This window comes from Trypanosoma equiperdum, assembly GCF_001457755.1.
Source record: "Trypanosoma equiperdum strain OVI genome assembly, contig: ctg_82, whole genome shotgun sequence".
In the NCBI taxonomy this organism is placed as follows: domain Eukaryota; phylum Euglenozoa; class Kinetoplastea; order Trypanosomatida; family Trypanosomatidae; genus Trypanosoma; species Trypanosoma equiperdum.
Window position 1 is genome coordinate 1 of NW_027124787.1, and position 14,260 is coordinate 14,260.

General features: G+C 50.3%; 9 protein-coding genes across 9 annotated transcripts; all 9 read right to left on the reverse strand.

Moving 5' to 3' along the window:
- Nucleotides 1-486: 486 nt before the first annotated feature.
- Nucleotides 487-996, reverse strand: TEOVI_000388000 (serine threonine-protein phosphatase PP1, putative; the record flags this gene model as incomplete). Its single annotated transcript, XM_067226717.1, has 1 exon — nt 487-996. The coding sequence occupies one exon, from the start codon at nt 994-996 to the stop codon at nt 487-489; it is 510 nt and encodes a 169-aa protein (XP_067082818.1).
- Nucleotides 997-1,857: 861 nt separating this feature from the next.
- TEOVI_000388100 (uncharacterized protein) lies at nt 1,858-3,303 on the reverse strand (the record flags this gene model as incomplete). Its single annotated transcript, XM_067226718.1, has 1 exon — nt 1,858-3,303. The coding sequence occupies one exon, from the start codon at nt 3,301-3,303 to the stop codon at nt 1,858-1,860; it is 1,446 nt and encodes a 481-aa protein (XP_067082819.1).
- A 372-nt stretch (nt 3,304-3,675) lies between these two features.
- On the reverse strand, nt 3,676-5,049 carry TEOVI_000388200 (CBF/Mak21 family, putative; the record flags this gene model as incomplete). Its single annotated transcript, XM_067226719.1, has 1 exon — nt 3,676-5,049. One exon carries the CDS (start codon nt 5,047-5,049, stop codon nt 3,676-3,678), a length of 1,374 nt encoding a protein of 457 aa, XP_067082820.1.
- Nucleotides 5,050-5,388: 339 nt separating this feature from the next.
- Nucleotides 5,389-6,228, reverse strand: TEOVI_000388300 (protein phosphatase 2C, putative; the record flags this gene model as incomplete). Its single annotated transcript, XM_067226720.1, has 1 exon — nt 5,389-6,228. The coding sequence occupies one exon, from the start codon at nt 6,226-6,228 to the stop codon at nt 5,389-5,391; it is 840 nt and encodes a 279-aa protein (XP_067082821.1).
- Nucleotides 6,229-6,468: 240 nt separating this feature from the next.
- TEOVI_000388400 (Iron/manganese superoxide dismutases, C-terminal domain containing protein, putative) lies at nt 6,469-7,788 on the reverse strand (the record flags this gene model as incomplete). Its single annotated transcript, XM_067226721.1, has 1 exon — nt 6,469-7,788. One exon carries the CDS (start codon nt 7,786-7,788, stop codon nt 6,469-6,471), a length of 1,320 nt encoding a protein of 439 aa, XP_067082822.1.
- A 313-nt stretch (nt 7,789-8,101) lies between these two features.
- Nucleotides 8,102-10,618, reverse strand: TEOVI_000388500 (uncharacterized protein; the record flags this gene model as incomplete). The annotated part of the gene is made up of 1 exon (XM_067226722.1): nt 8,102-10,618. One exon carries the CDS (start codon nt 10,616-10,618, stop codon nt 8,102-8,104), a length of 2,517 nt encoding a protein of 838 aa, XP_067082823.1.
- A 282-nt stretch (nt 10,619-10,900) lies between these two features.
- Nucleotides 10,901-11,410, reverse strand: TEOVI_000388600 (putative membrane protein, putative; the record flags this gene model as incomplete). The annotated part of the gene is made up of 1 exon (XM_067226723.1): nt 10,901-11,410. The coding sequence occupies one exon, from the start codon at nt 11,408-11,410 to the stop codon at nt 10,901-10,903; it is 510 nt and encodes a 169-aa protein (XP_067082824.1).
- A 297-nt stretch (nt 11,411-11,707) lies between these two features.
- Nucleotides 11,708-12,397, reverse strand: TEOVI_000388700 (Uncharacterized conserved protein (DUF2039), putative; the record flags this gene model as incomplete). Its single annotated transcript, XM_067226724.1, has 1 exon — nt 11,708-12,397. One exon carries the CDS (start codon nt 12,395-12,397, stop codon nt 11,708-11,710), a length of 690 nt encoding a protein of 229 aa, XP_067082825.1.
- Nucleotides 12,398-12,623: 226 nt separating this feature from the next.
- TEOVI_000388800 (uncharacterized protein) lies at nt 12,624-13,136 on the reverse strand (the record flags this gene model as incomplete). The annotated part of the gene is made up of 1 exon (XM_067226725.1): nt 12,624-13,136. One exon carries the CDS (start codon nt 13,134-13,136, stop codon nt 12,624-12,626), a length of 513 nt encoding a protein of 170 aa, XP_067082826.1.
- Between the last annotated feature and the right edge of the window lie 1,124 nt (nt 13,137-14,260).

Consider the following 14,260-nt stretch of genomic DNA (forward strand, 5'->3'; position numbering starts at 1 on the left):
TGTCCTCCTCGCGAATGAGAATTTGCCTTTGAGCCGTGTTTCCCTTGGCGCTGAGCATCCGCTCCAGCAGTGTCTGTACTAGGGTCATCCTTACGGGCTGGGTTGTCGGGCTAAACTACGCACGTCGATCGGATGCACACTCACACGAGTGCTACTCCTCCCCCGCCTTGCTTTCGTGTCCCTTAGTTATCGCTCTTGTCTGACGACTTCGATGCTACCTACACACTTGCTAGTAAGCCAGTAACACCTAATTACTAAACGAAAGCAAAGAAAGATGGAAGGAAAGGGAAAAAGTAATTAGAGCGGTGCGGTTTCGCGGTTACAGCAAACATGCCAAGAACCTACGGGGCGTCCCTGCGCAACGGAAGGAACCTTAGAGTGATAACTTCTTTGTTGTAGCTTAACGTAAAACACAGATCAATACGCTTCGTGAAGTTAGAACCATCACTAAAAAATATAACTGCATTACCCTATTTCGGCACCTATTTATACAACATCAGTTTCTTGTGCCCTCGCGAGCCAAGTTCGGGGAACCATGACACGAACGGACCGCTGAAACGGGACACGGTCAAGTATGAACTTTCGCAGTTGCTTCAACCATGCGGAAGTGTCTCCCACACGGGGTGACGCAGTTGGTGCCTCTTCCATGAGCCCACTCGATTGAATCTCTACGGCACAACTAAAGATAATTTCCGCCCTTCGAGGTGCCACTCCCGCTGATTGCCCGGGTTGCAATAGTCCTGAAGCAAATACCTGGCGGCGCATGGCTTCGCGCAACCGTCCGAGTTCGTCGTCCTGGACTGAAAGTTTCTCCTTTCGCCTCAGGCGGAACCGCATCTCCTCCGTGATCATATGCTGAGTTCCAACATTTAATTCTTCTAACGGGACCGCGACGTTAGCGTCGTCACCTTCACTCTCAGAAGACGAAATGTCATCGTCCCTTATATGATTGATTTTACACGTCCCCCGCCCCCACCCCTTGACCAAGACGGACATTCAACTACTCACAGTTTCTAACTTCTCGAGAGAAAGATGATAGTTGGAACATTCGAATACCGAAACGAGTGCAAGAAAACACAGGGCGTTGTAAACAGCAGTTCGTTAACTTCAAGGAATCATGGTGATGAAGGTCCCTCTAAGCAAACCTCGCAAGCTGTCACACAAACGCTGGGTCGTATCTCTGATGTTGTGACAGCGCAACTGAGCCACGTTCACACGTTTCCTCACTACAGCGGACAAGATAACATCACGATCGTATTTCCTTTCTCAAATGAGCGGAAGAATCACAACAGGTGCTGAGTGTCCGTATAGCATTCTCCAACTTAGAGATTTCTAGACCATAGCTCCTACAACGCGTGCATGACTATGGTGGCACCGCTAGTGGTAAATCTCAGCTGTGTGGCATTACTGCCAGGACGCTGGTGCCACCGACGGAAACAAAAGAAAGAGGGAGGAAGTATTCTTTAGTGTTGGGGTGATCGGATGACCAGCAAAAGACCTTACAACAACTCCGCATATTACTCCCCGCAATCCACGCCTCCGCCGCCCTACTCAGTTGTGCCCATCCACATAAAATACCGCTCACACTAAAGCGTTTATAAAAAAACGCAATACCAAAGAGGGATTCCGCTGCACCGGCAAACGAACTTCGACACGCACGCAATCAATATTCAATTATGCTAGAACTTAAATACCACAATATATACAAAAGGAAGCCGCACAAAGGGAAAAGAAGGATAAGCTGTAACCTTTAAAACGGCAAAGGAGCAACGCACCAAATCTGCGGGGTAAACACAAACTCATTTTTAAAACTGAATTAGTCGTTGCTTCTCAATAGTAGTCCATGCAGTGTCTTCCTCACGGAGTGGTGACGACGCCGCGCAACATATTCTTACACGGTCCCTCCCGCTCTGCGCTTATTAGTTGCTCAATGAGGTCTGGTCGCCCCACAATGCTGGCGCCTCTCGCACAGGCGACACGCACCATATCACTTCTGTGTGTCTTGTAAACATCAAACACATCCTTAATGAAACGATCGTAGTTTACCAAAGCAACATAAATTATTGTGTACGCCAATTGTCCGACAATGCGATTGGCGCTCAACTGATCGTCAGAAATGCGGAATACGCGCTCCTCATCCGGTGCCCGCTCAGCCGCCGCTGTCAGAAACCTAAGTTCTTCCAACAGTTCGTTGGGGCCCTTGACACACTGCTCCTTTGCCAACGCCGCTAGTATGTCAACGGGAGTGTCCAGAGGGTATGTTGTCCCCATCACAGTGTTGAAACGCTGGACGAGGGGCTTGCCGCCGCAAAGTCGAGTGTTCTTCGGATAATTAATGTTGCAGAAAATGGGGACATCCAACAACGTTTCCTCACCAGCCTCACTGGATGCAAGACGGTGGTCTACTTGCAGGTCCAGTCGTGTGTGAAACATCAATAATGACTTTGAGTAGACGGTTCGGAATGCGGCCATCCGCAACGGTGTTCCGTCAAGATGTTCGTTACCATCACTCAGGAGCAGTGGCCACCCAAAGACAAAGGGATTGGATTTCATCATCCTGTCCTCCACAAGACGAAAATGTGGGGAGGTTCCAAGAAACACACTGTATTCACAAGGGTAGTCAAGTTCAAGGTCCTTTGGATCTCGCCGACGCATGTCCGCCACGAAACGATCCTTCACACTGGTGGGACTTAGCGTTACACCAAGCCTCTCCTGTGTTGACGTTTCCATGGCATTTTGCACAGACTCGTAGTAGGGAAGATTTTTCTTCATATGTTCTGCGTCGACATCCAGAAACTCTGAAAAGATGCGCTTAAGTGACTCAAGGGTAGGCTTCACAGCATACCACAGCAACGGTGGGAAATGGTCTGAAATCTGTATGAGCAACTTTTCAACAGAACTGTTATGATCCCACAGTAGTTTGCATGAATGTTGTGGCTCATTCACAACGGGGGAGTCTTCCCTGTCGGCAAACGCAAAGGCTTCGCCAATGACGGTGTACTCCGCTTCCTCGTTACCAAGACAGAGACGCCGGCGCACAATACTGCTCATCCGCGCCGGATCCCATAGCTCCTTGTCGAAACTAAATCGGCGGCGACGCCACGACAACTCATCATATACTTTCACATCACAGGAAATTGTCTTCTCCGATTTTTGTGCGTCACTGCAGAGCTGTGCTATCCATGAAGGCTTCTGTAAATTGGCACCACTGCCAGTAGAAATGGACCTACAACGACGCAGCGATGGTGCGTGTAGTGTGCTCACTGAGAAAAAGACGCGGCCGCAGGCCCCGAAACATCTCATGTTCGCCCTCCGTTAGCCCCTAGTGCAGACTGCAACCTAATAAAACACACACTCCGAACACGGCCGTTCACCCCCTGTGCGGTGCCAAAATGAAAAAAAAAAGGACAGCACGTTCCTGTGTATGAATGGGTGTGAGGCAAAGAGGAGGGATTAATAAAAAAACAAATGAGAAACAATGTTGTCACTGCGCTCGTAACGGACGTGCGCATCCACATTTACCCGCTTGCAGCGCGGGGCGGTACCACATTGACACCCCGAATATTAGTCTTACGCGCCAAAACGACGTCTCGCACAGCCTACGTATACCTCCATACGATCGGTACTGCGTTATGATTATCGAGTCCACACACACACACATCGAACGGTTCTGGGTTACACAAACAGCAGCGCTCCATCCTCACTCTCCGGTTCGCGATATGCAACAGTTGGAAGCTGTGATTTTGAAATTGGCCGCGTCACCTCCGAAGTGAAGAGACGTGCATACGTCTTCTCGTAACGTAGGGGTGCCTGGTCCTCTGCAGGGCTGCTAAAAACAGAAACCATCAGCGGTACTGTGGGGATAAAGTGACGTTCCAGTGCTGTAAGCTCCCATAATGTGCTGTGCAGTGCGTGAGATTCTCCCAATGGAGCATCAGGTACGAAAGGGTCGTTCCCGTCAAACAGCGTTGCTGCCAGTCGGCCCGCCTCCCTTGCTCTATCCCCAGCATCCGAATGTGCAACCTCGTGGTCATCATTAGCTGGCACAAATGCCTCCTTCGTGGACCGGTGGATCAATGCGAGGCAGTTTTGGTGACGCTGCAGCACCTTACGGATAAAGGGGAGCACAAAGTAAAGAACAGGAGCAGGGGAAAGCGTCGCCACGCGAGCTACTTTTTTCGCGAAAGCGGCGGCAATGTACGCTGGCACACGAAGAGATGTTAAAGAAAGATCCAGCAAACGAAACAGATCGTAGCGATGCCGTGAGGCAAAGGAGTCCGGGGTGAGCAGAGTGTAAAGTTGCTGATAGTAATTAGGGTACTCCAATCCGTGGTCTAGCATAAGAATGAATATGCCGTGCAGTGCAAGCACGGCAATGAGACCGCCACTGGCAAAGCAACCGCTCAAATAATCTGCTACAACGAGAGGATTCGTCAGGTACGGCAAAATCACATCGCCCATCCGATGCAGTATGTGCACATGCAATGCCGCCTCTGCCGCATGCTGGAGGCAAGGCATCCACAACGCGGTGAAGTAGTGCCGATGGGCTCTCTCCGAGAAAACAGAAAGAACCGAAGACATCATAAGCTTTCGCCGTTCAGCGGCGTTGGAGTGGACGTACGCTTCGTCCGACTCGTAGTTTTTCTTTTCATCACGCAGGAAGTCCCACCGAAGGCATAGCTTGGACAGATCGGGCAGCGCACGGCCGTAGAAGAGAACAAAAACATTCACCGCTAGCGTTGAAACATTACACTTGTCATTGCGCATCCGTTTCTTCGTGAAGCGGGACAACAACGAGCCGGCGGTGCGATAAAGAAAAAACCAGACATCGTCACTTCCGCCCCTAATGTTACACAGCACGTCCCGCAACTGTGATACTTGCGGGTTGCACTCATTAGGACTCACATGATCACGTACGGGTTTCAGCAGCGCAGAACAGAGACAATTTTCGACCAGGGGTCGCACGGTTGCATCAAAACAGTCACAAAGGTCGTGAAATGTCGAGCATTTGTCACAGCTCTGCAGTGCCTTCGTGAATTCTTTCTCCATTGTCACTACTATTCCCCTTGTATCCCTTCCCCGTCACCACAGCACCAAAGGTATCCCGAAGCGGCTGCTGGAAATACCACGGCGCCCTCCCTCTTTACTACGCAAAGGAAGTGTGGCAGATGCCTTTACAAAACACCTTCCCGCGTGTCGCTCGCCACTTGGCACAAACTTTTATTTGAAACAATGGACAAAGTGTTGAAACAAAAACGACAGGTAGAAAAAGTAAGGAGCAAAGGCCAGCTGGCAAAAAGTGAGCAACTTACAGACACATAAGCAGCGCAACGCATGCACCCAGATATATATCTATGTATTGATACAACTATCACTATAACAAGCGACTCATGTCTTGTGCACATCGAGAAGCTCCGTGATAAGGCTAGGACAATCATCTGGTGCCACAGTCCCACGGGTCAGCTGCGCCACTACAACAGTTACATCATCCTGTTTCCCGCCCATGTAGTGGTAGCCTACAGCGCGCGCCTGCTTGGCAAACGGCGAGTCAAATCCCTTGTTTGCACCGTTCCGGCACGCACAAGCCACAAGGTTTTCCGCGACCCGTTGGCATCCATCACGGTTGACAGCGTCGAGATGCCGAAGAATGTCTGACATATCAACATTGTCGAGCAATCCATCACTTGCACACAAAAATACGTCGCCCTCACTTACCTCCAGCGTTGTTCGGTCCCCAACGCTCGGCGGATCCTCGGGGAGCTGGTACGGGCAGTTGAAGCTATGCTGTTGGGGTTCTGTTGCGAAGAAAAGCTTGGAACTACGCAAACAAATCGTCCCACAGTCTCCAAGGTTCAAGACAGAGGCAAAGCGACCGTCAAGAAGGGTCACAAGAGTTACGGGGCAACCCCCGGGCTGCTTCAGCTTCTGCGCCTCCGTGTACCCGTAGGTTAAGGCCTGCAACGCCCCAATGGTCCCGCGGTTGTCATCTTCTTGGAGCGCACGAAGCGTATGTTTCATGACATTCCGCGTGTATACTCCCGGATCAACACCATAACTTGCGTAGCCACCCACACCATCCGCAACTCCAATTCCACTTGTGTGAACCACAAAGGCATCCTCGCCGCCTGTTTTGGCTTTTTCAGGATGCGGTGCCGCAAACACACCACGACGACCAAACCACAGCAGGGGCCTAGCTGAACAGAGAAATCGGGTCGACGGTGTAAACATTGCGCTCAATTTATTTTTTTGTTTTTTTTTGTTTTGTAAATTACAAAGTTTGAGGGTGGAAAGGATCTCACAGTAGATGAAGTCATAGAGACCGACGATCCACGGTAGCACACGAAAGGACTGGAAAGGGGGAGGGGACAACAAGGGGAAAAACAGATCGGTGGACCCCACCCATGTACATGCGCACGTGCATATAGATAAACAACGATAAGTGCCCCCATATGTGAAGATAGAAACAGGTTACCGCCTAATCATCTCCTCCTTCGTCGTGCCATCTTCGAACGTTGTCACACGCACACCGTCGGCGCGATCGAGGATGGACGTGTTGTTTGCATATTGGAACAGCATACTACCGTCAGGGTAGGCTGTTGTAGTTAACTCCCTTTTCCTAAATACTCTCGTACCATCGGGCTTGAGAAGTGTCACATCTCCATTACGATATGAATATTGCCACGTGCCGTCAGGCAACTGCGTACATTTGGGATCAGGCTCCGCAGAAGCCTTGTTCTCGCATGGGTCCATACCCTCCGTCTGGGGCTGCTTGGCCTGCACCCCAGGCACGCGTTCGGGAGAGGAGGGTTCGCTGTTAGCAGATGGTGTTGTTGTAACCTCAACCGTATCATGTGTCAAAAAAGTAGCCCCACTGTCTCTTAGCCCGCTCATTGCCTTCGTTACCGCTTCACGCTCCAACTTCATGCGATGAACCCGGATCTTCTCCCCCCGATCACTGGAGGCGTAGTAGGTCTCTGCTTTTTTTAACTGCTGAAGAATGAACCCCCAGTTCATCCGAGACACGGCGTCACGTGCTACCTTCTCACGAATTTCGCTCAACTTCTTGCCCACGCCCTCCGACATCGGTGCAGTCATGGCAAATGCTTCAGCCGCAGCTTCAGTATCATAAAGCGAGGCGCGCGCTGCACGACACCACGGTGGCGGCGGAGCCGCCGCTACAGATCCGCTGGATTCAGCACGAACTGCCTCCACTAGCACAGCTTCCGTTACGTTGACCACTGCCAGTGGCCAAAGACCGAGAAGTAATGGGGAGCGTTGAGCGGGCATATTCACGACGAGGAGCGGACGTTCCCCCGCTTGCTGTGCATCGTAGACTAACCACGTCCATCCGGCTTCTCGGCGGTTCGACGCATGTATAACGAGCTCCTCCACAAGAGCGGCCATCGATCCGAACTGCCGCTCAACAATACATCGCCATTCCGGCGGTAGCGCGCCGTCGGTCCCACACCCACACCGCTCTACAAAGTCATAGCAGAAATCCTCGCTGGCAAGAAAGTTGATTCGGTGTTTGAGGCACGGCACACAAGGGTGTTTCAAAAAGTTATCATCGCTCGCGATCTCAGACAGCGGGATTTTGCGTTCGAGAACGGGACAATTAGACATATGTGGTTCCCTCTGCTTGGACACGTGACCAGTGGCCACAATGAGGTGCGCGGCGCATACCGAAGCCCCGGTCGGCACGGGTGGATCGAGCAGCGGCAGCAGCGCCGGCAGCAACCGATGCAACTCCCGTGCGTTGCGCAACGATGTTACAGTCCTCCGCAGCATGGCAACAGGTGATGGGTCACCTTGTACTATTCCTCCCCCTCAAAAAGGACAAGCACCTTGGTACAGCAACGGACGAAAGGAAGAATCATTTCAGGCGAAGAAAGGGGTAAAGGTAGTGGACAGATGATTAAAAACAAAAGCGACGATGATAAACCAAGTAACAATACAGATCAATGGAGAAATAGGAAAGGTAGGCGTACGATCGAACCGCTGGGAGGGAAAAATCCATACAAAATACATGGGACCAGACCCAGGACACTCGGTAAGAACAGTCAGTACAAACAAAATGGTACACGCACATCTCGAAAAGTGTTTAACCTACTTCAAAGGACCGCCATTCAGGTTTTTCCTTGTTCTTCTTCAACTTGCAGTGCAAGGCGTACGACTTACCATACATTGCAGCAGCTTTTCGAATTGACTTATCTGTTAAGTCCGCGCAATTACTACTACGCGTGCGGGCTTTTGAAAGAAGCGCCTTCCCCACGCTATCGTCGCGTATGCTGTGCTTAACATACAACTCCAGCCATTGAATAGCATTGTCAGCGGTCATGCTGTTGGCGAGACGCAAGACACACCTTCCCACAACTCGAAAAAAAACGTTAGGGAGTTCAGGTGCTCGCCTAACCGCCTCAAGCGTGCGCATCAACATATTTTCGTCCATGGCTTGTAACGCAGAGGTCGCTGAACGACAAACAGCGGCAAGCGCATCCTTATCGTCCACGACATTAACAATCGCCCTAAGTGCATCTTCTGCCTCCAGGTCGTTGGCACCAAGCGGTTGGCGTTTGCTAAGCGCCGAAGCCATTGAAAGAAGTTGCTTCCTCGCATCAGCTACAATGGATATTATCAAAAATAGATCAAGCGTTGTCAGGTCCTCTGCTTGCGCCTGGGCCAGGACATCCGCACCAGGAAGCGCGAGAAACCCCGCGCGTCGATTTTCACTGCAAGTGGCAGCAATGAGCACAATATCCGATACGCTCCATCCTTCGAGGGATGTCAGGTTCTGTAGCAATCCGGATTGCTGGAAGTATGTCACGAACTTCAGCTTCCGTGCAGCCACGGCTATGGCAGTGAGACTCGTGCGATCGGGACCGCAGCGGCCAAGGTGTTCGAGAAGCGCACGAAACATCAAAACGTCGCGAGATTTTAGGGCGACAAGCACTTCACAAAGTTCTCGAACGTCCGCAGACGTCAGACTGGTGAGGGCCCTTGAAACGTTGGTCAGCAGAACCGTCGGTAGCGATGCGTTCCCAACATTTAAGCCCGCCAGCAACCTCAACAGACGAATGTTAGCTTCTGTTGATAGGGACCCCTCACGCTGCAGCTGCTCCAGCGTCCTACGAAGGACCGCATAAACTCGGGCGTCGTCGAGAAGACTTCTACCTTTTGCAATCTGAAGTGCTTGCAAAACCATTTCCAGTAACTCAGCTGTTAATACACTGGTCTGGTGTGGACCACTCTTGCGACGATCGAACTTACGAACCGTCGTGAAGCGATTAACTACCTCTTTAAAAAAAGCGCTTGTGGCACTTTCACCCGTGCGCGCTCCTGCATACATCATGTAAACCGCATCCTGCTGGTTGAAGGATTGTAGTGGGTTAGCAAGATAAGATGCCTTACAAAGAGTGACGGCACGCGGTGGAAACACCCGCAATGAACGCATGGCGCGGATGAGGTCCCTTGTGTCGGAGGGTGAAAGTGACGCTTCCGCATCCTGTATGTTTTCTTCGAACCGTCCAAGTAACTTACCGGCCTCCTGTGGTGCTACCATTGACAAACAACGCAGCCGCCACGGTACAGCTTTGTCCACAAAATTTTTCCCTTTCGCCCCAGCCACAGCCATGGTGCATAGCGTACGATGAACTTCAGTACGAATACGGGGAGCCGTACCAGAAAGCGTGGAAAGGCTTTCGCAGCATTTCAAAATTTCGTCTTGTGACATTCCCGGAAGAAGCTGTAGCAGTAAGTCCTCAAACATTTCACTGAGAGTTGTCTCATTAAGCACCGCCATAGAATGAAGCAACCCAACTGCGTGTGCGGCCTCAACCTCGCCAGTCCTCCGACGACATAGAGCCTCCTGTAGCGCAACTAGCCACTCCGAGTTGGCAGTCTCCGCGGAGCGGCGCGTTGCGAGAACGTTCGCCACCTCCAACACCTGTGCGGCGCTCAGCATCTCTCGGGTGATGGAAAGGGTAACCGCACGAAGTTCGGCGAAGGTATCACCGCGCAAAAATATCCCGAGTTTGGCGCACAAGCAAACCGCACAAGGGCGGTTATCACCGCACCCTTCAATGCGTTGCGCTGTCAGTGCGGCTAGTCTGGTTGACACTGCTACAAACGAACCCGACACAAGCTGGCGACCGCAGCGACTTTGTGGCGTGGGAAGCAGAGAGTGCCAATATGAAGCACAAAGTGTGAGGTGTTCCTCCAGCGTCATGGTACTGAGCATAGCCACAACACTGCTTGTGAACCACCCACGCTCAAACACAACACGTGACCACAGTGGCCCAGAGCCCGGCTCCTCCTGAATCCGCTTGCCGATCGCTAAAATGTGCTGGCCACAAACCTGCGGCGCGCATTTTGAAAGAAATTCACCCACCTTCATTTCGAGGTGGCTCTCTGCGGGATACGATACGCGATGCATGAAATAGAGCAGGTCTGTTGCATCATCCACCTCCTCAATGGACTGCTCGAATTTCAGTTCGTGCAGATACGTCCGAGCCTGTTGGAGCTCTCGCGGTTCACTCACAGAACGTGCTATTAACGACTGAATATGCTCGGCATGTGGCCTCCACAACTTCGAAATCCATAAAGTCAGTGATCGACGCATCCCCCGCCGCCGATTCAAAGCAATACCTGTGGCACTACCGTCTCCGATTTCACACAAAAGAAAACTGACCTCCGTGCACAGAAGCTGCCTAAACCTCCCTCGCTGGAGATGAGAGAGTCATATCGATGAAAAGATTTGATAAAGGGAAGTAAGGATGAATGAGTGTGAGAAGCCTTGAATTAAAGAAGGGGAATAAACCGAAGCATTAAAACAACTTATAGGACAACGCGTATGTATGTGACGATGGCAAAATCAGACAGCGGCTCTTGACACCAACTGGACTCAGTCACCTTTTCCATGTTTTATGTCGACCACCACAGCGATTGGGGGCGCTTTCCCCACCAACAGTATCCCGTTCCACTTGCTGCGTCTGGAACGAAAGAGGCCAAAGGCGGTGCATGCCCCACAAAGTGCCGTCAGTGTATCGAGGACAAGCATCACAAGGGAAACAATAAAATCGAGCATCATAACGTACGTTTGTAACCACATGTAATATACGGCACCACCTATCCCCACAAGCAAAAGAAACACAGTCAAACTTGTAGACCCCACCTCTTCAAGGAGATTTCCGCGCTTGCCGAGAGCAAGGGTGGAAATACCCAACACAAGAAGCAAGAAAACTGAAATAATCTCCATGAACAACGCCGTGGGTGGAAAGTATAGAGTCGCACCCTTAAAGATAAGTAACGATAAGGTCGTGACAAACCAGAAAACGCACCAGCTGCACGTGCAATAGAGCAGCACTTGAAATAAAAGCGAAAGGCATGTCGGCTGCGTCCTGTTCACTCTCATTCAGCTTCAAAAATAAGGAACACTCTACCACCATATGTTACGGCGAGGTGATGTTTTGGTGTGTTGTAAGCATGTTGTCACCGATGACGAAAAAAAAAGAGGGGAAGAGGTTATTGTTTACCAAACAATTAAAAACCTTCAGTGTTAACAAGTGCATATAAAGGGAGAACCCATACTCAGGGGAAATGATCCACAAACACATTTACTCGTTCATTGCAACTTGCTCCCGTGTATCCTTCAATGGGGGAAAGGGGGTTTTAGTTAGTTAATAGGTGCGAGGCGCAAAGAAAACTGCTACTATTCCTCATCAATAGAGTCATCATCCTCATCGTCACACCCTGGCCCTTTGGCGGAACGCCGGAGAATTGTCCGCCGTTCGCGCTCCCTCAAACGGCCTAGGCGTTCTCGCTCTTGTTGCCGGACATTAGCTTGCTTCGAGGCCTTTAGCTGACGGATGTCTAATCCTCTCAACGGTTTCAAATCCTCGTCACTATCTTCCCGGTCAACAAACAAGAAGTTGCTACACGAGCTGCGCTTCACCGGCATTGCACCTGTTCCCCCTCCTTGCCTCGGGACCGAAGCGTCTCCATGAGGATCCCCTTCACTATCACAATCCTCCGTGTCTTCACCACTACTGTCCATTGTTGTCGCCTCGCAAGGCGTACCCGGAGGCTTTTGACACTTCGCACAGCACCGCAGAGTTGCTGCACAGGTCTGGCATATATGATGATATGCATGGGAAATTGAATTCTCGCCGCAGTGATTGCACTTTTTACGACGCTGTAGTTGAGCGTACTTACCGTAGTCAACCTTCCATTGCAGTATATCACAGCAGCGGCGACAGCACAAACTTGTCATGCGTGCCAAAACGCTGGCAGGTACCTTTTCATCGTCTAACTTGTAACGGTAAGGGTCAAACTTCACCTTATTCATGTGCACCTGATGTGAGCCGCGGGTACCATTCTTCGTGACTCGCCTACTAGGCATTGTTTCTGGGATGTAGTGACAGTGACAACAAAACTGGGCAGAAAGATGGTGTACGGTCGTGCAAAGTAATTGGTTAAGTTCAAGCGGTCCTCGCCACAGGGAGAATAAAGGAACTGCAAACGGATTCTTAACAGGCATAAACACAAGAAAGGAGAAGGAAGAGGGCAAGTACATGCAAGTCACCTTAGCAACGCTAGCACTGTATAATGCACGTTGCTCCCATATGCTAAGTGAGACACTTGCCTCCCATGGACGTGGGGTTGTCTAAGTAAAGTGAAAGCTGAGAAAGAGTGCTGCAACTAGCAAGCTCCCCCCATTCCCATAGCACAACGTCAGAATCGCCACCGGCCGGCCGACGCAGCACAAATCCGGCAACTACGCCAAAACTGCAAGGATCTCCAGCACATTGCTCAATTACGGTCCATGGTCCTAGTGAAGTGATGGGAAAATGCGAGGGTGCTTCTGCCCCATTTGTCGTCAAATACTCATCGTGTGTATTACCAGCGCCTCGTGCCCAAGACACAACAGAGAAGAGGAGGTCCTGCTCATCGTATTCTTTTCCGGATTGCGGCCCGTCACTCTCCATAGCTCCAACAACGTCACTTTTTAGGAATAGTACGCAGCCACAAGAGGCTGTCATGCCATCCGTCTCATTCATAATAGGTTTCTGCGTCGACTCATCAGTCACCAAGTCAGCCACAGTGCACCCCTTTGTGTAAACCCAACGTCCTGTAAACATGCTTGCAAACCTTCAACCACAAACACATATAAGCCTAAGTGTTTACGTGTAAGGCAAATAATAAGAAAAACGTGCTAGCTGTCCTCCCATTAAACGCAAACAGAAGAGAAATACCAGAAGACTATTCGTGACCACAGTAAACATAAACAGATCGTGAACCCTAATTTTTTTTCTGAGTCCCCGGTAGCACCGATCTCAACGACTGGGGTCAAAAGCTTCCACAAAAAAATGCACCGAAGAACAAAATGCATAGTGCAAAAAATGAATTTTCTAAGGATGCCAATACATGGTAGAGATTAAAACCTATACACCAGCTCTATTCAGGTGCTATTCAGGAGGAGTACCCTCTTAGCATAACCCACAAAATTTGTCAACCTGAGGTAAAAAACATATGACAACAACAGCTCGAAACAATAAATACATCTTCAAAGGTACATCTTCGACACCAACACGACACTTTTATAACCTAAGAACGAGTAGCACTGTAAACCTTTGGTGGCATCCCACGTGCAAGAGAAAAAAACAAAAACCTTGAAGGTTGTTTAATGCTTTTCCTTATTATTTAAAAAGGAAACCTCGTGTATCTGATCTCCAGGGACGTGACAAGCGTTACCCGCATCAATTACAAATGCGGACATAAGCGCTTCAGGGCGATCAGTAATCAGTTTCATCCATTCGTTTCCGTCAAACACCTTAACGTGACGCGTGATGACCTTCTCCTTCTTGGTGGTGGGATCAGTCCACAACTCACAGTGCTCCCGCAAAAATACCAATTCCTTTTCTTTTGACGCACAGAGTGACTCCAATGCGCTGTTTGTACCATTCAGTCCCTTCAATTGAGTTAGTAAGTCAACTATCTCTGCTTCAAGTGTAGCTAATGCAGTTTCTTTTTCAGATGATAAAAGGGTCAGTTTTTCCTCTAAATGCTTAACCTTACACTGCAGTGCGCTATTGGCTGAGTCAGCCTCGAGTAGCCGCGCGCTAGTATCCTCGGCCAACAACTCCTTCTCCGACAGACGTTGGGTCACCTCCTCTGCGAGCCTCTTATTCTCGGCAACCTTCAGCTCCAGCTCTTCTGCAAGTTTCTCATTCTCGGCAGCCTTCAGCTCAAGCTCTTCTGCAAG